Source organism: Halichoerus grypus, chromosome 5, assembly GCF_964656455.1.
Source record: "Halichoerus grypus chromosome 5, mHalGry1.hap1.1, whole genome shotgun sequence".
NCBI classification, from domain to species: domain Eukaryota; kingdom Metazoa; phylum Chordata; class Mammalia; order Carnivora; family Phocidae; genus Halichoerus; species Halichoerus grypus.
The window spans coordinates 105,105,905-105,128,658 of record NC_135716.1 but is presented as its reverse complement, the minus strand read 5'-3'; the positions used below and the strand labels follow the sequence as shown (position 1 = coordinate 105,128,658).

The 22,754-nt window shown below is 34.9% G+C and overlaps 1 protein-coding gene across 1 annotated transcript in view; it reads left to right on the top strand.

The window, feature by feature from the left end:
• Window positions 1–22,754, top strand: part of AGL (amylo-alpha-1,6-glucosidase and 4-alpha-glucanotransferase) — a 77,655-nt gene that overhangs the window by 37,011 nt on the left and 17,890 nt on the right. Inside the window, exons 20-28 of the mRNA XM_036069525.2 lie at window positions 55–189; window positions 1,887–2,017; window positions 4,649–4,785; window positions 5,234–5,367; window positions 6,443–6,618; window positions 10,088–10,190; window positions 13,586–13,811; window positions 15,017–15,128; window positions 22,370–22,505. Coding sequence (XP_035925418.2) covers window positions 55–189; window positions 1,887–2,017; window positions 4,649–4,785; window positions 5,234–5,367; window positions 6,443–6,618; window positions 10,088–10,190; window positions 13,586–13,811; window positions 15,017–15,128; window positions 22,370–22,505 — 1,290 coding nt within the window. The remainder of the gene's footprint in view (window positions 1–54; window positions 190–1,886; window positions 2,018–4,648; window positions 4,786–5,233; window positions 5,368–6,442; window positions 6,619–10,087; window positions 10,191–13,585; window positions 13,812–15,016; window positions 15,129–22,369; window positions 22,506–22,754) is intronic.

The window sequence follows — 22,754 nt, the reverse complement described above, 5'->3', positions numbered from 1 at the left end:
AATTTTGAATAAATCATTCCTATGAAGTAACCATTTTTTAATTAACATTTTCAGAGTTAGTCTTGACCCACATGCACAAGTCACTGTTGGAATTCTTCGAAATCATCTGACACAGTTCAGTCCTCACTTTAAATCTGGGAGCCTTGCTGTTGACAACTCAGATCCTATATTAAAAATTCCTTTTGCTTTGTAAGTATGCCTTAGTTTATGGAGATTTGCCACTTTAATAACTGATAAGTTACCACAAGCCTGATTTAAGCAGTTTTAAGGTTCCTCTGTATCCTTGCTACTCAGATGGTGGTCCAAGGACCAATAGTCATATCAGCATCATCTGTTGTTAACATTTTGTCCTATTGCTTTATCATTTGTATGTGTCCTTGCATGTGCACTCTCTCACACTCTTGCACTCTCTATATGTAGCTATAGATACAGGCAAACACACACATACATCTGTATACACACACACATGCACACAATTTTTCTGAACTATCTGAGACTAAGTTGCATACACTATATTCCTTCCACATCATTTTTTTAAATATTTATTTTTTTGAAGTAGGCTCCACACCCAATGTGGGGCCTAAACTCATGACTCTTGAGGTCAAGAGTCACATGTTCTTTGCACTGAGCCAGCCAGGTGCCCCTAAGCTAAATTTTTTGGTTTTGTTCATTGGCTATGTATTAATTCAGTGAAATACCATTTTTTACTGACCCATTTTTTGATTGTGTTCAATTTTTTGTTTTTATAAGAGCTTTTCTCATAAGGATATTAATTCTTAACTCAAACTATTAGAAAAATATTTGCATTCTAAAAATACCTGTGATGAAGCAGTTTTATGTTTCTGTGGAATGCTTATAAAATGCATATTCATCCTCAGACCTACTCAGATTATCTTGGGGTAAGGCCAAGAAATCTGCATCTTAATAAGCTCTCCAGGTAATTCATATGCAAGTTCACTGGCTACATGTCAAAAAATATTTGCCTAGAATGGAGTTGGCATTGAGACTGCTGCTTGATTTGATCAAACTTGACTCACAAACTGCGGATGAAGGAAGAGCCAGTCCCAGCTGTGAGGACAGAGTCTGGCAGAAACAGGGAACAAAGCACAGCCAACTATAATTTTCTCAGTTGAGATAGAACTAAAAGAGAAAGAAGGAAGTACATTCAAGAGGATATGTGTTCAGTTCTGTAGAATAAAATGACCTGAACAGCTAGAATTGTAAAAAAGTAGGGTTTTCATTGTATTCAAGTGTGGTCAATTATACAGTCTCACTGCTACCTGGACAAAGGGGAAACCAAGGCCATGATAGATACCTCCTTCTGACTATTATCAAGAAGCATCTTCAATCTTGGTTTCTTGAATAACACAGCTCAAGGACAGTGCCACCTTAGGAGAGGAGAGAAGGGAAAGGAGAGAAATACATGATTTCTAAGGTGGTTGACTGTGACTTTTGATATCCCTTTGCTGGTCCTTGACAAGTATTTTGATTTTAAGATAATTAGCATAAAAAGTTATTGATGTCCTCCTTGGGAGAATATAAAGAAGGGGAAAAAAACCAAGCCCATCTAGAAAGATTGAAAAAGCAAATTTGTGAGAAAAAGGTTGTAGCAACCAAAAGATTTTTCCAGCATACTTCTAAGTAATAAAATTTAGCAATTGATTATTTTCTTGGCTTGAAAGAAATGTTACTTTCCAACTGAATTTTTAGCATGTTTTATCCTTTAATTATTATTTATAACATATATTACATGTATATTTAATGCTGAGTTACTAAAACATACATTGCTAAGACATTTTATGGTTATGATTCAGATTTTCTTCTTTGTTGACAGCAAGTGAAATTTTACTGTATTTAACCAGTTCTTTTTATTTTCTACTTCTTAGCATTGCCTCAAAATTAACTTTGGCTGAACTGAATCAGGTACTTTACCGATGTGAAGCAGAAGAACAAGAAGATGGTGGAGGCTGTTATGACATACCAAACTGGTCATCTCTTAAATATGCGGGGCTTCAAGGTAAGCAAATACAAGGATAGTTAAGCTTTTGGGTTCTTTTTTTTTTTTTTAGGGTCATTTGGTATCTTCTTTATAGAATTAAAGTATGGGCTCAGAATTCAACTGCTTGGGTTCAAATTGTGGCTCTGCCACCTACTCATTCATTGACCTCCAACAAGTAACTTAACTTCTCTGTGCCCCAATTTCTGCCTCTATAAAATGTGAATAATATTGTCTCTTTCATAGGCTTTTTTGAAGACTAAATGAGAAAATTTATTTGGGCCCCAAATGGGACTAGGTTATAAATATAATACATTCATCTTCCTTTTTCATCTAATGGAAACTTTGTCTCATTGCATATTTGTTTTATCCTACAAAGAGAACTTACAATAAAACATTATGCAATTAGAGTAGTTGTAAGGCAGGACATAGGATCTAAATATTTAATTATCAGTGTAACCCATCGTGTTGGAAATATTTTCTTGGATTTTTGTCTAGGAAATTTGGTTTATCACACATGTATTCCTAGTTCATACAGTATTCCACATGTCATGCCTCCTTTGCAACTCCTTATTTTCTTTGTCCACCTAACCCATCTTTAAGGATGAGTTCGATTCTTACATCTTCCACAAAGCACTTAAATAACACTTAGTTCATAGCTAGTACTTTATAATTGTTAGCTTTGAAACTCCACTAAGTAGATTGTACCTTGAGAAAGAAGAATGTTTGCCTTTTTTGCATTCTTTTTTTTAGCTTTTGTACTTTCACAACCAAGTACACAAGAAGCTCTCAATAAATTTCTTCTATACTTTTGTACTTTTGACATTTTTTTCTAAAACAGTCTAATTTTCAACACAAAATGTTTTGTGCTGTGAGAAATAGAGAAATGTGTATGTTACCACTCATAGACAGCTGTTTACTCCATTTTCACCCCAAGCTGTTGAATTCCTTCTGCTCCCTGACTGAAAAGACCACACTTTTCTGAACTTCTTTTCTGGCCTTTGTCTTTCTTAAAGTTAAGTTCTAGTTCTTCACTAACTCTTTCCTGATTTACCTTCTCCTGATTTACTTTTTACTTTATATCAATCCCTTTTTTCTCTGACAGTTTAGTATTTCCAGCATTCCACTGGCTATTTCTAGCAGGCTCTTAATAGCAACATCCAATTAAGTCAGACTTAACTTCATTGACTTTCTCTCCTCTAAACAATACCCCTTCTCTTCTTCCCTACTTCTTATAATAATACATATTCAGTCATGTTGGAATCCAGGAATCTGTTTTTGGTTCTGTCCCTTTTATCTTTGTTACTCAATCAGTAATTGTGCCTGGATTTTTTTCTGTTCTCTGTGGTATACCATATCCTTTTATTTTCGTAGTTAATACCCTATTCAAAGACTAAGTCCTGTCTGCAAAATCAAGTAATCAGTTTTCCAATTTCTTGTTACCTCTTCCACAGAACATTCTATCCCATTGATCAGATCTCTTTTCCTAAAATGCTGCTTCATCATGTCACCATTATTCAACAAGTGAAACTTACATTTACTGAGCTTTATTAGCCTCCCCTGAAAATGCTAGAGCAAAAGTGGAGCATTATTGGGGCGCCTGGGTGGCTCAGTCGTTAAGCGTCTGCCTTCGGCTCAGGTCATGATCCCAGGAGCCCCGCATCGGGCTCCCTGCTCAGCGGGAAGCCTGCTTCTCCCTCTCCCACTCCCCCTGCTTGTGTTCCCTCTCTCTCGCTGTGTCTCTCTCTGTCAAATAAAAAAAAAAAAAGTGGAGCATTATTTTATACTGTCTTGTTTCCTAGTTTTTTTTATGTTTTAAGCTTTGTTTCCCAAAGAAGGATGTAAGCCCCTTAAGAGAAAGAACTACATCTTAAATTTACATATTTATTTTTTTATTCTCAAGACATGCTATATACACAGTAAAATTAAATCCTAAATATATAAATAAATTTAGTCAAAATGAACTTGGTGAGGCTATTAATACAATATTTTTAAGGCGGAAATTATTACATTATTGGGTAATGAAAGAAGTACTATTGTTCTGTCATTGAAATAACAAAAACTACTATGTATGCATAGAAATTCTAATGTTTCTGTTTGAGTATTACTTAAGGATATGCTCATATACCTCACCTTGGTAGCTTTAGTTCCAACTCCCTCTTGTTACATTTCAAAGATCCTTTCCAAAGCAGGCCTTATTATTATTATCACCAGAGATGCTCTTGCTCTCTCTGAAACCAGTCCTGTGATTGCCTGAATATTAATGATTCTGCCACTTTTCAACATGAGAAGATACAGACTTATCAATTTTCCCCCCAGTGCCTTAGGGCAGGGAAACTATGCCAGTTAGTTGCCTTTGAATATTATAATATTAAAATTCAGAAGAACAAGACAAGTCTCAGAAGTTAGGAATCTTGGAAAGCTCTGCATAGCTCCTGCGACAGGAGTCTCCTTCAGTATGTCTTTATATCTCAGGTCAAGCCAGTGTTGCCACAGATATCTCCAACCATGGGAAGTGCCACTGTGGTCTTTGCAGCCCTTGTGTCTACCTCTATATGTGTTCACCCCACATCTTTAGAGACAGCAGTAGCCCAGGCTATGGGAACAAATTGCCTCTGCCAATAACAGCATGATATTTCTATGAATTTTCAGGATTAATGTCCGTCTTGGCAGAAATAAGACCAAAGAATGACTTGGGGCATCCCTTTTGTGATAATTTGAGATCTGGAGATTGGATGATTGACTATGTCAGTAACCGACTTATTTCACGATCCGGAACTATTGCGGAAGTAAGTAAAACTCTATTCTAGTTCACAAAACAAGGAAACAATAAAAACTATATTACTATGGTATATATAAAATTAACAGTTTTTGGGCACCTGGGTGGCTCAGTCATTAAGTGTCTGCCTTCGGCTCAGGTCATGATCCCAGGGTCCTGGGATCGAGCCCCGCATCAGGTTCCCTGCTCTCCCTTTCCCATTCCCCCTGCTTCTGTTCCTGCTCTTGCTCTCTCTCTCTTTTTCTCTCTGTCAAATAAATAAATAAAGTCTTTAAATAAAATAACGGTTTTCTAACCTGAAATATGTTCCTCCCTTCTTCATCATCTTCCCATTCTAATAAATGGAAATCTGGTTGATAGATTACTAGATAGTAGAGCTGCATGTTTGGATTTACCTCTTAAAATGCACCTAGCCTGTAAACACACCAAATTAACTTTTAAAATTATTTTTATAACAGGTTGGTAAATGGTTGCAGGCTATGTTCTTCTACCTGAAGCAGATCCCACGTTATCTTATCCCATGTTACTTTGATGCTATATTAATTGGTGCATACACCACTCTTCTGGATATAGCATGGAAGCAGATGTCAAGGTATATCCAACAAAGCTTGAGTAAATAGGCATGTTTGTGTAGAAACCATATGCAGTCAGTTTATATACTCTTAAAAGACCAAAACATGAGGAATTGTCATAGATTCATAGAGTTGAAAAAGTTGTAAGTGGATAGTAAATGTATATGTATCCTTTTATCTGGAGCACACAAAAACAAACGTAAGTATTAAAATCTGTTCAGTAAAGCTAAAAACACATGTTCATGGGAAAATTTAATTGTTTCATATTATTTGCTTCTATTTATTCCTTGACTTGTTAACAGATACAATTTTTAGAATATGAATACACAGTTTTTTCTAATCTTTCATTAATTAAGAGAAAAATTATTCTGCTATCATTATGAATGAAATTTGCCTTTAGTGATGAATTTCCCTAAAATGAAATTACAGATCAGAATGTACCACTGAAGAGCCACCAAACTGATTTGGGAATAATTTCAGAAAGAACAAAACTTCAGGGGTGCCTGGGTGGCTCAGTCAGTTAAGCGTCTGCCTTTGGCTCAGGTCATGATCCCCGAGTCCCAGGATTGAGCCCTGCATTGGGCTCCCTGTTCGGCGGGGAGTCTGCTTCTCCCTCTGCCCCTCACCCAGCTCATGTTCTCTCTCTCTCTCAAATAAATAAATAAAATCTTTGGAAAAAAAAAAACAAAAAACAGAACTTCAGCCCTTCCATTTGTTGCACAATAGGCCTTGGACTTAAAGCCAGCCATAATACTGGGTGAAATGAAAGCAGTTCTGAAATCTAACCAAATTGAAAATGTTTTCAGCCAGTATTACCATTGTTACACATCTGATAGAGAGCCTAGTTGAAGGAAAGAAACCAATTAAAATGAATTTTTGAAACAATGGTTACGCAAGATGAGTAAGTTCTAGAGATCTGCTGTGTAACACTGTGCCTGTAAATAACAGTATTACTGCTTTGTACAGTTAGAAATCTGTTAAGAGAGTAGATTTCAAGTTAAGCGTTCTTATCACAATAAAACTTTGTAAGTAAATAAATAATAAAATTTTTGTAGTTCTACATTTAATATTTTAAACTCGGTCACTTTGTTACAGCTTTGTTCAGAATGGGTCTACCTTTGTGAAACACCTTTCACTGGGATCAGTGCAGATGTGTGGAGTAGGAAAGTGCCCTTCTCTGCCACTTCTTTCACCTTCACTTATGGATGTACCATACAGGCTAAATGAGATCACAAAAGAAAAGGAGCAGTGTTGTGTGTCTCTAGCTGCAGGTAAGAAATTCCATAAATGCTAAATGTTAAAAAAAGGTTAAAATGTGTCAGTCAATATTGTTCAAGGAGGAAAAGTTATGGGGAAATCACCATTTTTAAAAAAAGACTCATGATGTTATCCAAGATTTTATGTGACTGCTTAGTAAAATTTTATATTCACTTGTAGAACTAATATTTGTGCTTACTATTTAATTAATACTGTGCAACAGGCATTTATTTTTGTGTGTTTTTCATTGTGGCTGGTTAATCCTTTTGCATGTTTCTGTTTTTTTCCAACTGTTGACATTTTGTATTTTTTTATCAGATTTGTTTTACTACCTTTTTGTATTATACTTTTTTCCCAATTTAAAAAATTGGGAAATTACCAAGAGATAATGGAAAGATCCTCTACAAGTTACAAAACACAAAACAAATGTTAAATATTTTTTTTTATTATATGTCTAATTGCATTCAAATGCTTTCAGCTATATTTTTTGGCATCCTTTCCTGCAAGTAGTATTAAAACCTGAATTAAGTAACAAATCTAAGAACAGGCTTTTATTTTCTTTTTAATGCAACTTCAAGCTATTTATAGAAAGTGCTTAACATTTAAGGCCACTGAATTTAGAACTTTCCAAACTAAACTGAAAATTACCTAACTGCCCAGGATGAAAGTAATAGTATTTATGTGATTTCCTCTGTTTACCCTTAACTTTGCATCTACCCAGACCAAGAAAAAAGACGTAGTAAGACCTGACAACTAAAAAAGAAATTAACTTTTCATTTAGAATGATTATATGCTTTAATTACATAACCATGTTTTAGATTTTCATTCAACTATTTCATCTTCTCCTGATACTTATATTTCCCCTGTGAATCCATGCAGATGCTCATGAAACTGAACTAGGTCATTGTGGAAAAAAAATTGATGTGCAGAATTTGGTTTTAAAGCCTACTGCTTTGAAGCCTATTACACAAAATAGTGATCTCAACATTTTTTATTATTCACTGCTATTGTTAAGCACTCCCAAAATAAATATACTGATATACTGATATTATAAATGATATATTGATAGAAGTTATGATACCCAGTATACTTATGATCAAGTACAGTATAAAACAAAAATAGAAACTATAAAGATAAATTGAGAAATATAAATAGAAGTTTTGATATTTTCTTCCAGTATCCCAAGGGAGTGTTCTGTACACTCCATACTAACAAAGTATAGAACCGTACTCATATTTGCAGACAGGTTTTGGGGGGTTCATTTTAAAATGAATACCAAGGCCTTTGGTGATAGTAGGACAAAAAAAATTATAATTGTAAACTTGTATAATAAATGACAAGGTAGAAATCACTCACAAAATATATGATCTATAAGTCATATACTCTTAGAGGTCAAAAGTTAATGCAAACATTTCCACATATCAGTGCTAGAGATTTTATAGTTTTGACTTCTTAACAAAGACAGATTGTACTTTGGGACATACCAACTCAAAATCGCCCTTAAATCTACCTATACTTATATTTCATTCAAGGTGTTAGATGGGTTGAAGTACCAGGAAGTCTGTGTGGCATAGAGTACTATATATGTTAACTGCTGTCCTCATCATCATCAAAGTTATAATGATCAACCGTATATAAACCATATATCAATAATCAACCATGTGTAAATAATACACAAAGTGTTTAAGGAAATTTTATACTGTTATTTTGGAGATGATGCAGAAAAGAAGTGTCTAATGTTATCTTTAGTTCTGATCCTTCTTAGAAAATAATGTCTACTCCAAAAAAGGTAAAGACCCAATTAGCAGAAACTTAAACGGCCAAAATTTTCTTTTATCTTAGTCAAATTCTTTTCCCTCTCAATTTATCTTTTATAATTAGCCTTTTATTTCATTCATTCAGTAAATTTTTATATATATTATATACCAGTTACAATTGTCAGTGATAGATATAGTTTGGTAAACAAGCCAGATAAGGTTTCTGTAACTGTGAATCTTATTTTCCACTAGGGAAGGACAGTTATTCATGCAACAAACCAGAAAACAAGCAAACAAGATAATGTTAGATTGTGTTAAATGCTTAGAAGATAGTTATGAATGAATACTGTGTGCATTTTATTTAAGTCCTTAGTTTTCCCTTCCTGAGATATGTGTTACATTTTTGCTTTAGCATATTTCTTTTCTGAGTAGAATCCTAGTTTCCTTTACTTTCCTACTGATTATTGGTTTTAGTACAAATAAGGATAACAGTGTATTCTTGACATGTTTTATAAGAAACTAAACTCAGTGTAGAAGTAAAATTTTAGATTTTATCCATCAATCACCCTATTTTATCTCGTGCCTAAAGGCTACAGTTACCTAGAATGTTCAAGTCATTTGGCACCTGAAATCCTTATTTTCTTTTGTAAAAACTGGCCAACAAACTGTAACACTTCTTTTTATTTATTTGAGAGAGAGTGAGAGAGTGTGAGCACAAGTAGGGGGAGGGGCAGAGGGAGAAGGAGAAACAGATGCCCTGCTGGGTAGGGAGCCTGATGCAGAGCCCAATCCCAGGACCCCAGGATTATGACCCGAGCCAAAGGCAGATGCTTAACTGAATGAGCCACCCAGGCACCCCATAACACTTTTAAGTTGTTTTGAATTAATGGGAAATTTGGTATTAAAGACTCTAGATTGATAGATTAATAAACATGTTCAGTTATGTATCATTAAGATAATCATTTCATATTTAATTTGTTGCCTCTAATTGCAGGTAGAATCTTTTCAAATATATCATTAGTATTATATGGCACAGCTCTCTTTCTTGAGCTCTTCTACTCTCATATCTGGAGAGTGTACTTTATGCTTTAGTAAACTTTCCCACTTGTGTTACTAAAAATATATATATATCATTAATATTATATTAAGTGTTTGTTTCTTTGTTAAATATTAGATCTCTGATTTCAACCCTTAATTTATCAAAAGAACGTTTATCTATGTTTAAAGACTCACATTCTAATCAATTTAGATAAGAATCCCTCTCTAGCCCTGATTCTTAATCTCTTTGAGGTCACAGATTCCCTTAAGAATGTAATAAGAATAAAAAGACAAAGAGGAATAAGAATATGGGACCTCTGGGCGCCTGGGTGGCTCAGTTGGCTAAGTGCCTGCTTCTGCTCAGGTCCTGGTCCCTGGGATCGAGCCCTGCCTCTAGCCCCCTGCTCAGCAGAGAGCCTGCTTCTCCCTCTGCCCCTCCCCTCTTTCTGTGCTCTCTCTCTCTCTCTCAAAAATAAATAAAATCTTAAAAAAAAAAAAAAAGAATATGGACCCTCATCACAGAAATGTTGACATACATATAGTCACACATTTTGAAGACAATTTTAGAGGGTTTGCAGACTCCCCCATTCTTGTCCCCTTGACTTAGAGGAACTGGCCTGTAGTAATGGAGTTCATAGGCTTGTGTGTATTATTAAGATTAACATATTACTTTGTTGTTTTTTGTTAGGCTTACCTCATTTTTCTTCTGGTATTTTCCGCTGCTGGGGAAGGGATACTTTTATTGCACTGAGAGGTCTACTGCTGATTACTGGACGCTATTTAGAGGCCAGGTAGGAGATCTCTAAAAAGTTGCAATGCAAGTTTATATCTAAATGTTTTTCACATGCTCTTCAAACTTTCTTTCTTACCATCTACTCGTAACATTTGGGAGGTATGTTTTCCTTAAGTGTTTTTTTTTTTACGTGTTCATTTAATAAGATCATAGAATTTCAAAGGAGTGAATATCTTTGAAGTTATTATATTCTAGTCCTTCATGTTACAAGTCAGATTATCTTCAGCGTTTGCTAATTGATCTCAGTAAAAATAAAAAATGTGTAACCATGTTACTAACATCACTCACTAAAGAGTAAAATTTCTATGCCCAAATTAAGTTTAAGAACTTAGATGAACTTTTAGGTAAAATTTGAATTCTATCATTTTTTTCCTTCTATAATGAAGCCTGAGTCCTGTAGAAAGAATTATAGTATCAGGTTTTCCTCTAAGTGTTGTGAGGCCTTGTAACCTCCAGTTGTGTCTTTTAGTCTTAAAATAATGTTTTCTTATGTCACAATAATATGAATGAAATTGTCAAAGGTAGAAAAGAGAAGCTGTACAGCGGTGCCACTCAAATCAACACAAATCAGTACCACAGATCAGCGGTGTCACCATCACCTGAGAACTTGCTAGAAATGCAAATTCTTGGTCCTTATGCTGGACCTCTGAATGTGGGGATGGAGAGGGTAGAGTAGCAGATGGAAATCTGTGTTTCCACAAGGGCTCCAGGTGATCTTCAGCAGCCCAAGGCTAGCATTTGACAGCACTGCTCTACAAGTTAAAACTTTCAGCAGAAAAAGCATTTATGTGATACTTTGTTTTGATGTCATTCAAAAAAACTGAAGTTTGCCTCTCCAGATGACAAAAGTTCTGGTTTTGGTCTTTTTAAAATTGAAAATTTCTTTTTTAAATTGAAGATTTCTAAGTGGGCATCTGAAATGTATTACATTCTTCCCTATTACCTAATATAATAAGACCTTTTCTTATTCACTTAAGAGACCGTTGTGAGGCTGTAGAAATTTGGGAGGCTATTTGCTTTTTCCTTAAATGTTCCTAAATAACTATGATTAAGAAGTAGGAAATGGAACATTAGGATTCAGCACAGTGTAGTGGTTAAGTACTTGGGTTTGGGCCAGACTGCCAGGTTCTAATCCTGGTTCCAAACTACCAGCTGATACATTATTTATCCTCTTTGTACTCTATAAAATGGTGATAGTACTTACCTTACAGGGTTTTTCTAAGGATTTCTTTTTAAGATTTTATTTTTTGAGGGTGCCTGGGTGGCTCAGTCCGTTAAGAATCTGACTTCGGCTCAGGTCATGATCTCAGTGTCTGGGATCAAGCCCTGTGTAGGGCTTCATGCTCAGCAGGGAGTTTTCTTGTCCCTCTGCCACTCCCCCTGTTCATGCTCACTCACACGCGTGCATGTGCTTTCTCTCTCAAATAAATAAATAAAATCTTTTAAAAAAAAGATTTTATTTTTTTTAAGTAATCTCTTCACCCAACGTGGGGCTCAAACCTACAACTCTAAGATCAAGAGTCACATGCTCTACCAGCTGAGTCAGCCAGGCGCCCCTAGTGAGGATTAAATGAATGTCTAGAACAGTGTCTGTCACATGCTAAGCATTACATAAATATTAGTTTTTAAAATCATTATTATTATTTTCCTTGTTACCTGGGCTCCCAATTATCACTTTTATATGCTATCAACAATTTGTGCTTCTTAATTTTACATATGACTATCTAGATCAGGGGTCAGAGAAATATGGCCTATCACCTGTTTTATATGACCTGGGAGCAAAGAATGGTTTTTACCATTTTTTTTTTTTTTAAAGATTTTATTTATTTATTTATTTGACAGAGAGAGACACAGCGAGAGAGGGAACACAAGCAGGGGGAGTGGGAGAGGGAGAAGCAGGCTTCCCGCGGAGCGGGGAGCCTGATGTGGGGCTCGATCCCAGGACCCTGGGATCATGACCTGAGGTGAAAGCAGACGCTTAACGACTGAGCCACCCAGGCGCCCCGGTTTTTACCATTTTAAACAGTCATTTAAAAAGAAGAAGAATACATGACTGGGACCATATATATGGCCAACAAGGCCTAAAATATTTACTATCTGGTCCTTTGCAGAAAAAGTTTGCCAACCCCGATTTAGATGATTCCGAGAGGATAATGTATTTGTTAAGGTAGTGCTAGCTGTTATAAATTATAAATTCTTATATTTCAATGGTTTTTCACAAATGAAATTTATTTCTTGCTTCTGGTCCAAAATGGGTGTTCAGGAGGCAGCTTTCCACATAGTGATTCAGGGATATAGGCTCCTTCATCTTGAGAATCGACCATCTCCTAGGGCCTCTGAGTACTACTCTCCAGTCAGCTGGCAGAGAGGGAAAGAGTGTGGGGAAAATACACCTGTTCCATGCACTTAACATACATCAGTTCCATTCACCTTCTTGCCTTAGAATCCAGTAATCTGGCCACAGCCAGCTGAAAAGTAGGTTGAGGCATGTAGGAAAGCCATTTTGGTGGGCACATTGGCTATCTGTACCACAGAGAGTTCTACTTCCTCCTTCTGCAGAGATATTCATGGACAGAGGTCTTTTTATTCAAGTTTCAAGTGTATGACATTGTTCTGGATGGTTACGATTGCCGCATTCTGACCTTTTATTAATTGGAAGTGTCACTATCCATACTAACACTTGTACTGCAGAATACAAGAAAGGCTTTTATTGCACTGTTTTTTAAGAGATGGGCATTAAACTGAGATACAAAATTAATTAAATTTCTAAATGGTTTAGCCAAAAAGCACTGAGGCCTAGACATTTTAAATGACTTTTCCTAGATCATACAGATGGCAATGCAAGGTTTTAAACCCCCGTCTTAGTTTCATGCCCCTTTTAGAAATGCCATCCCATCTTATGAAGTTGTCATTTGGTATATGATAGTACAATAATACTTAAAAGATTAAGTGTTCTTTACCAGTTTTTGAAAATAAATCATGATTTTCAAGGTCAGCTTTTGCCCTTTTCTTATGTATTTGCTTTGGTATTTAAAATAATAAAGTTCATGTCATATTTACTTAGATTTTGAAATACCACAGATTTCAAAAGTAGAATCTAGAGCTAGAAGGGACCCTAAAAGCCAGTCCAATACCTAAATCCACAGATGAAAAAACTATCCCAAAGAGGGTAAGCCACACAGATTGTCAGAGAAAAAGCCAAGACTAGGATTAAGGTTTCAAGATTTTAATTCAGTGCTTAATCTCTCATATTATGACCACTTTCTACATGAAAATTCAAAGAAGTAGGGACAAGAGAGAAAATGCATCTGAAATAATAGTCACAAAAAGGGACTTAAATCTTTTAAGTGATTGTTTTCATGTCAAATGATCCACTTAATTCTGTTGTTTTAGGAATATTATTTTAGCATTTGCTGGTACCCTAAGACACGGTCTCATTCCTAATCTCCTGGGTGAAGGAACTTATGCCAGATACAATTGCCGGGATGCTGTGTGGTGGTGGCTACAGTGTATTCAGGATTACTGTAAAATGGTTCCAAATGGCCTAGACATTCTCAAGTGCCCAGTTTCCAGAATGTATCCTACAGATGATTCTGTTCCTTTGTCTGCCGGCACACTGGTAACAATCCTCTTCAAACAATTTTTTTCCTGAAAAATAACTTTTAGCTTCTAATATAAAAATGTATGTAATAAAGAATCCAAATCTGAAAAATTCAAGTATTGGTATATGTTTTAGCACCTGCTTAGTTCTATGAGCAATTGCAGAGATAAGACTTGCTTCTTGCTTAAAGAACTTGCAACATGATAGAAGAGATGATATGTACATAATATGGCCATTGTAAAAGGAGGTGTATGGGAAATGCTGTGCATAGAAGGGAGAGAGATAATCTAGTAGGTGGTTCTCAGGGAGGACTTCATAAAGTAGCTAAAATTTCACCTAAACTGAACCTTAAAGATGAGTAGGATTTCAGCAGAGATGAGGGAAGTTGTGGGAAGACCTTAGAGGTGAAAGGAAAATAAAGTGCAGGGTGGATTGAAGCAGAGGTTAGGACATACTGCTTAGTCTAGTTTGGCTTTTTGTGGAGGGTACCTGCTGGGTAGTAAGAGTAGGTGGGAAAGGGTGAACCAGGTTGTGGAGAGCCTGATCACCAATCCGGGTAGTCCAGAGTTTATCCTGTGAACAGTGCAGAATAAATAAACATTTTGAGTGGTTTTCTTCCCAGTCAATAATGCACAATAATACTGTACTTTTGCCACTTCTGATCTACCTTTACATTATAGTTTGTTTGGTATGTGACTGTGGAGGACTTCTAAACCACCTTAGAGTTAGCAGAGATCTATGTCCCCATGATGTTTTTATTATGAAATATTCAAAGAACATTTCTCAAAAACGTTTTTACCTAAAGTATCACTTCAGTATGTAATTTATCCCCATTACTATATATGTGGATGAGTAAGAACAGCGGTGCCAATTTAAAGTTTAGATCTCTGCTTGAGATAGATACATTTATTAGCTGCACAATTCACTCTAATAGAAATTATACACAAGAATTTTCACAAGAATCATTTTCACGTGTCAGCAAAATTATAAACTATTTCATGTCACAGACATGAATAGTCAAAACTACAATATGTTAAATATTCGTATGCCAAAGGCTGACTGTACGATTCAGTGTATAGGAGCTCCTTCTTTCCCCAGTCTCTGATCCCCATTTCTTCCCCAAAGGACAATATATGTTTCACAAAATCTCAGTTGTGGGATTTGAGAGAAGGTAAGAAAAATGTCATTTCTAACAGAAATAATATCCATTATGTCTCAAACAGGATCAACCATTGTTTGAAGTAATACAGGAAGTAATGCAAAGACACATGCAGGGCATACAATTCCGAGAAAGGAATGCTGGTCCACAGATAGATCGAAACATGAAGGATGAAGGTACATAACTTTACATAGTAAAGATTTACTGATGAGGTGGAATATAGCCCTGTAATTGTTCATGTATTTGACAAATATTTTATTTGTGTGTAAAACTTCATAATATAACAATGAAAAAGATTAACACAGTTCCTGATCTTACCGGTTTAGTTTGAGTTTCTAGAGGAAAGATAAAATTTTATATATTTTGTCAGCCAGTTTGAGAGATAATTTTGGTGGTTGCATTTATAATTATAGAAACAAATAAGTGCTTACTATGTGCTAGGCATTATGCTAACAATTTACCTATGTTATTCCCATTTATACTCCCAAGAACATTGGGGATGAGTTGTATTGTTCCCATTTGTACTGATAAGATGACTGAAGCAGAGTAGCTTGCCTAGAGTCACACAGCTACTAAGTGGCAGAGCTAAGATTTCATCTACAATCTGTCTCTTTAATTGGACTCTTACAAAATTCTTTTTGTAAAAAGTTTCATCTACAGAGTTAAAATAGATTTACTTTTTTAACCTCTTAGAACTTTATCATATTCCTATTTTTATGGCGTACTGTCATCACCAGCCAGTGCAAGGCTAATGATAATTTATTTTATTACCCTTTAGAGACTTTACATACAAGAAGTGATGCAAAGGCACATGCCGGGCATTTCTGTGTACTTATTTATGTTCTGTAAAACATATACTGTTTTATGTGCATGTAGATTTTTTTTTAAGTTCTTAATGTTGAAAGAATTGGAGACTGATAGAAAGTTGCAAAAATGGGTCGCCTGGGTGGCTCAGTCAGTTAAGTGCCCTACTCTTGATCTCAGCTCAGGTCTTGATCTCAGGGTTGTGAGTTTGGGCTCCGGGCTGAGTGTGGAGCCTACTTAAAAAAAAAAAAAAAAAAAAAAGTTGCAAAAATGATACATAAGAGTATCCTGAAGCCTTCATCTAGCTTCCCCAATAAGGATATCTTACCTTATTGTATCTATATCTTACTGTAGTACAATATCAAAATCGGAAACTGACAGTTTAATACTGTTAACTAGACTATAGACCATATTCAGTTTTAACTATTTTTACATTAACTCATTTGTGTGTGAACATATGTGTGTGTGGTTCTGTGTAATTTTGCCCATGTATAGCTTCATGTAACCACCACCACAATCAGGATACTGAACTGTTCCATCACCACAAAGGTCTTCCTTGTGCTACCCCTTTACAGTCACACCAACGATCCCTGGTTTCCGGCAACTACTACTCTGTTCAGCATCTCTACAGTTTTATCATTTTAAGAATATATATAGAGGGAATCATATAGTATGTAACCTTTTGAGATTGATTCTTTCACTAAGCATAATTCCCTTTGAGATCCATCCAACTGTTGCATATATCAATAGTTTATTCCATTGTATTGCTCAGTGGTATTCTCTTTCATGATGTAACATTCATCTGTTGAAGGACATTTTGGTTTTTTCCATTTTTTGGTTAATAAATAAAGCTAATATAAACATTTATATACAGGTGTTTGTGTGACCATAAATTTTTATTTCTCTGGGATAAATGCCCAAGAATGTGATTTGGTGATATGCTAAGTATGGATTTTGTTTTATAAGAAACTGCTGAACTATTTTCCAAAGTGGTTGTAGCATTTTACATTCCCACCAGTAAACTGTAGACATCCAATTCCTCCACATCCGCAGGAGCATTTGATGTTAATCATTTTTTTAAAACTCTTCTGGTGGTTGGGTACACTACACATTGTGGTTTTAATTTGCATTTCCCTAATGACTAATGGTATTGAACATCTGTTCATGTGCTTATTCATCATCTGTATCTCTTTTTGATGAAATATCTGTGTCTTTTGCCCATTTTTTAATTGGATTATTGGTTTTTTTTACTATTGAAGTTTTTTGTGTGTGAGGCAAAATACACACATTTACCATTTTACTATAAAATATATCATTTTTTTTTAAAGATTTTATTTATTTATTTGAGAGAGAGAATGAAAGAGAGAGAGCACAAGAGGGGGGAGGGTCAGAGGGAGAAGCAGACTCCCTGCTGAGCAGGGAGCCCGATGCGGGACTCGATCCTGGGACTCCAGGATCATGACCTGAGCCAAAGGCAGTCGCTTAACCAACTGAGCCACCCAGGCGCCCTAAAATATATCATTTTAACTGTTTTAAGTACGCAGGGGCTTTAAGTACATTGTTGCATAACCATCATTACTATCCCATCTCCAGAATTTTTCCTCATCCCACGCTGAAATTCTGTACCCAGTAAACAATAACTCCCATTCTCTGCTCCCCTAACCCTTGTAACGACTGTTCTATTTTCTGCCTGTATACATTTAACTATACTATGTACCTCATATACATGAAATCATACAGTATTTGTCCTTTGTGTTTGGCTTATTTCACTTAGTATTACTGTATCAGAGCTGCATGTACTATATATACTCTTATGCTCTTTGATTAAATACTACCAAATTTCTTTCCATAATGATTACACTAGTCTATATTCCCACTAAAAGCCAAATTAACCTTATCTATGATGTCCTTCACCATAGTTTATTTCAGAAATCCTACCCCACCCTCATGTCACAAAGATAATGTCTCACATTTACTTTTATTAACTTTGTAGGCTTGCCTTTTACAAATAAAAAAGAAACAGTTCATTCCATTTTAATCCCTTCATCTTGTCCTTATGGTTCTTGTTCTTAAGACCTGTATCTATATAACTTATTATCTCTATGTTAGTTCCTTTAACTTATTAAAATCCCGACTGATTCCTAACAAAACAAGTAATTTAGCATGTGCCCCATCTCTATTTTAATGAATTGTTTTGACTCTACTTTTTCTTTCTCTTTTCTTTGGTTATTGCCTTTTCTAGGCAGCAATAAACTTTTATGTGTACTTTGATCATCTTTTCTTTCCATATCTCTTACAACATCCTCCAAGATTTATTTATTTGAGTTAATTCAATGAATTAATCTCATTTATTTGTTACTTATGAAACCTCTCAGAACAGTGCCCAGTAAAAAAGCATGTGATCTATAAGTTGCTATAGTTGTTTTTATTGTTGTGATTTAAGCACTATCTTCAAGAGTGTTTTTAAAGTTGGAATTTATGTTTCAGACCTTCTGAAGCCTTGTATGACTGGAAATTTTTTTATTATGTTCTCACATTTAAATGAAATAATGCACATAAAATTCTAGTTCAAGTTCTTTTCCTTCAGTATTTTAAAAAATATTATTCCATTGCCTTCTTGCTTCCAGTATTTCTATTGGAGGTCTGTTGACCTATATCTTGTTCCATTAGTGGTGATCTACTCTTTCTTTCTTGAAGCTTTTAGAACCATCTCTTTGTTTTCATTCAGGATTTTATTCCGACTTTTCTTATCTGTTTCATTTGGCATTCTATGAGCCCTTTCAATCTGAGATCTTCTCTTAATTCTGGAATATTTATCATTTTATTTCTTCAGATATTTCCTCTCCTCTTTTCTGCTTTCTGGGAGTACTATTATTTGGATACCTTCTTGTTTATTTCTACCCACACAGCTTTTAGCTCTTTTCTTCTATTTTCTCTTATCTATTTTTTTCTTATCCATTCCTGCTGCCTCTGGAAGATTTTCAACCTGATCTTCCATCTAATTCATTCTTCAGTCATATCCATCTATTTAGTCCCTTTATTGTTTTCTTTATTTCAGCTACTAAAAATTTTAGACCTAACATCTCCACATGGTCATTTTTAATGACTTTTTGTTCCTATTTCATATTAATAATGTCTTCAAGAATATTATTATGTCTTTGAAGATTTTTATTTTGCTTATTTTATATTATTGGTCCATCTGTTCCAGTAATTCTGCTTTATGTGGGATATGTTGTTCAGCTTCTTTCTCTTTTATAGTACTTAAGACTCCTCTGGTAGCTGTTTTCTTTTTCTCAATAAGCTCATGTTCCCTTGATTATTAGTAACTCCATATAGCGCTGAGAAGAGGCAATCTCCTTAGCTTATAATACAACAACCTTAAAAGCCAAGGTAGAATGAAAAGCCCAAGAATGACTGTCAAATTCCACTTGTTTTCATCAGTTTCTCCCAAAAATTATATGAATTCTTCAAATCAATACCTCACACTTACTTCTGTAGTTTCTCCAGGCTTGATTTTGGGATGAGAGCCAGTAGCCTGGGATACTTTGCCATTTCATCAGGAACTACAAAATTGGATTTCTTCATACTTTTTTTGTGCATTTGAAGCAACCTATCCTTTTATAGTTATTTTAACCTGTGTACCTTTTTGTGTGTGTTTCTGTTGCTCTCCACTAAATCTCTGAGAGGAAAACCACTAAACATTGATTATGCAATTATTGTCATATATTTAATATCAAATAAATTATAAACCTCCTTGCCTTTGTGTATTACTTTGCAAACATTTTCCGGAGGCTAGTCCTTCTGTCCCTAGCTCACAGTACAGGAAATAGGAACAGGAGGTAAAAGTAGTTTGCCTAAGAACATGCGTACATAGTACATTAATAAACACGAGAGAAGCATTCAGTCTTACCAGTACTCAAACAAATTAAAATTAAAGTGGGTCACCATTTTTCCCTACTAAATTACCATAAGAGACAGCATAGCATAAACGAAAGCACCAATGCTAGAAGCAGACCTGCTGTCTTAAAATTCCCCTCTACTCCTTTTCTAGCTGTGTTCCCTTGGATAAGTTTTAACTTCTCTTTGTCTCTCTCATCTACTTTTGTAAAAGAAAGATAATAATAGCACCTACCTCCTAAGGTTGATATGAGGATTCAATGAAATATGTATGTTAAAGCACTTAGAATAGTGCATGGCACATAGTGCTGTAAGTCTACTATTTATTATTAGGAAAAACAATGTATTCGTTTGCTGGGACTGCCATAACAAAGTACCACACACTGGGTGGCTTAAATGACAGAAATATATTGTCTGTCAGTTTTGGAGGTGAGGAGTCCAAAATTAAAGTGTTGGCAGGTTTGACTCGACCTTGGGGCTGTGAGAGAAAGATCTCTTCTAGGCCCCTCTCCTAGGCTTGTAGATGGCCATGTTCATGTTTACATGGTGTTCTCCCTATATCGTCACATCAGCTTCCTTCTGTGCCCAAATTTCCTCATCTTATAAGGATACCAATGGAATTGGATTAGGGCCCAGGCTAATGACCTTATTTTAATGCAATTAACTTTTTAAATTACTATCTCCAAATAAGGTCACATTCTGATGTACTGGGGTTAGGACTTCAGCATATGAATTTGGGTGTTTACACAATTCAGTCCATAACAAACAGTAACAAATAACTGTTTTTTATTTGAGAGGTATTCAGATACTACTGATGGCATTGTAAATTGACTCATTCTTCTTGGAAAGCAACTTGCAGATAGATAGATAGATAGATAGATATCCAAATATGTTTTATGAGATATAAAATATTCATGTTTTTGTTCATGAATTTATTCCACTCCTGGGACTCTAGTCCGTGAAGTAATCTAAAACACACAAAAAAGTCATATTACATGATATTGATCATAACAGTGCTTACAATCACATAAAAGAATGAAACAATCCTTATGTTTAACAGGAAATGTTTACATTGACTTGAATGAAAAATTCTGTAATTCCTACAAATCATAATTTTTATAATTTGTATAGTATTAATATAATATAAATATTAAAGACTGAAATATTAAGGACTTATGGGTATTGAATCTAATACATGAAAAATAGTTGGATATGAAATATTTATGAAAATATTATTATTATGTGAAAAGACTAGAAAGGAATACATAAATGTAATAGTTTTGTTAGGGTAATAGGATTGTGGACTCTTGTTTTTTTTTTAAACACTATTGTTTTTAATGTAAAATGATAATCTTTTTAAGTGATCTATTTCAGATATTTCAGATAACTCACTAACTCATTGGCAAATTTTGCTGTAGACTCAAGAACTTAAAATTCTGGGGCACCTGGGTGGTTCAGTCAGTTAAGCAGCTGCCTTCAACTCAGGTCATGATCCTGGGGTCCTGGGATTGAGCCCTGCATCTGGCTCCCTACTCAGCGGGTAGCCTGCTTCTCCCTCTCCCCGCCGCTCGTGCTCTCTCTCAGTATCTCTCTCTCAAATAAATAAATAAAATCTTAAAAAAAAAACTTAAATTCCTTCTTACACATTCTAAATTATATTTTAAACAGTAGTTAGACCTCATTTAGTTAATTTAGTGTTTATAGTGGTAACATACAAATTGTATACATGATTGAACTGGTAAGATCACTGATACTTTTTTTATCCTTCACTTAGAGAACTAAATAGAAGTAGATTTTATATTTAAAAGAACATTTTTTGTGATATCTCTAAATTATTGTAGTTTTTAGATTTAATTGTGAAACATTTCAGTAAGAGAAAATAATATAAATTATACCTTTAAGCCTAGAAATAAAATTAGACAGATATTTAACATTTGGTTGTATTTTCTTCAGATCTTTCTTTTTTGTTTTGTAAAGAAATAAACCATTACAGATGTATCTAAAGCTTCATCTTTATCTCTCTCCCTTCCCTCCCTCTCTAGAATTAATGACTACACTATAATCACGGTTTTTTTCCAATGTATGTTTTTGTACTTTATGAGTTTGTGTTTGAGTATGTGTAAATTACATATGATTTATATTATGTAGTATATATTCAGTATATTATATAGTATGTAGTCAGTATATTATGGAATACACTATAATATATACATGTAACTTTTATGTTTTTGAATTTTATTAAGTATTATATTAGACATAGTCATATAGACATACATGGTTGTATATATTAGTATTATCTATATTTTAAACTTTTAAGAAAAGGTATCTTATTATGCATTTCCTTTTGCAACTTGTTTGCTCGATCATTTTGTTTTGGGGTTTTGTCCATTATGATGCATTGTAAATCCAGTTCATTAATTTTAAATGGTATAGTGAGTTTTCCACTGTATGAATAAACCACAGTGTTTATTCACTCCTCTGCTCAGCAGTTATTTATTTTCTTGCTAATACAAATAGTGTTGCATTGAATATCCTTGTACATATCTTCATATGCACATGGGTAAGGAGTTCTCAAAAGTATGTATCTAGAAATGAAATTACTATGTGGTAGAATATGCACATCTTCAACTTTTTTACCACATTGCTCTCCAGAGTAGTTGTCCTAGTTTATTATATCCCTTTCAGATTTTATAAATGTTTTATTTTGCTTTTTTAGGCTTTAATATAACCGCAGGGGTTGACGAAGAAACGGGATTTGTTTATGGAGGAAATCGCTTAAATTGTGGCACATGGATGGATAAAATGGGAGAAAGTGACAGAGCTAGAAACAGAGGAATCCCAGCCACTCCAAGGTAGTATTTATTTGTATAGTGCTTATATAATAATACCCTTTTTAAAACCACATACTTGTGGAGTCTTTTATTCTCTTAACCATGAAGTCTTCTTATTAAATCCGTCAAAATCTGGGGTACCTGGGTGGTTCAGTCGGTTAAGTGTCCAGCTCTTGGTTTTGGCTCAGGTTATGATCTCGTGGGTGGTGAGATTGAGCCCTGCGTTTGGCCCCCATGCTGGACCCTGCGCTCAGTGTGGAGTCTGCTTGA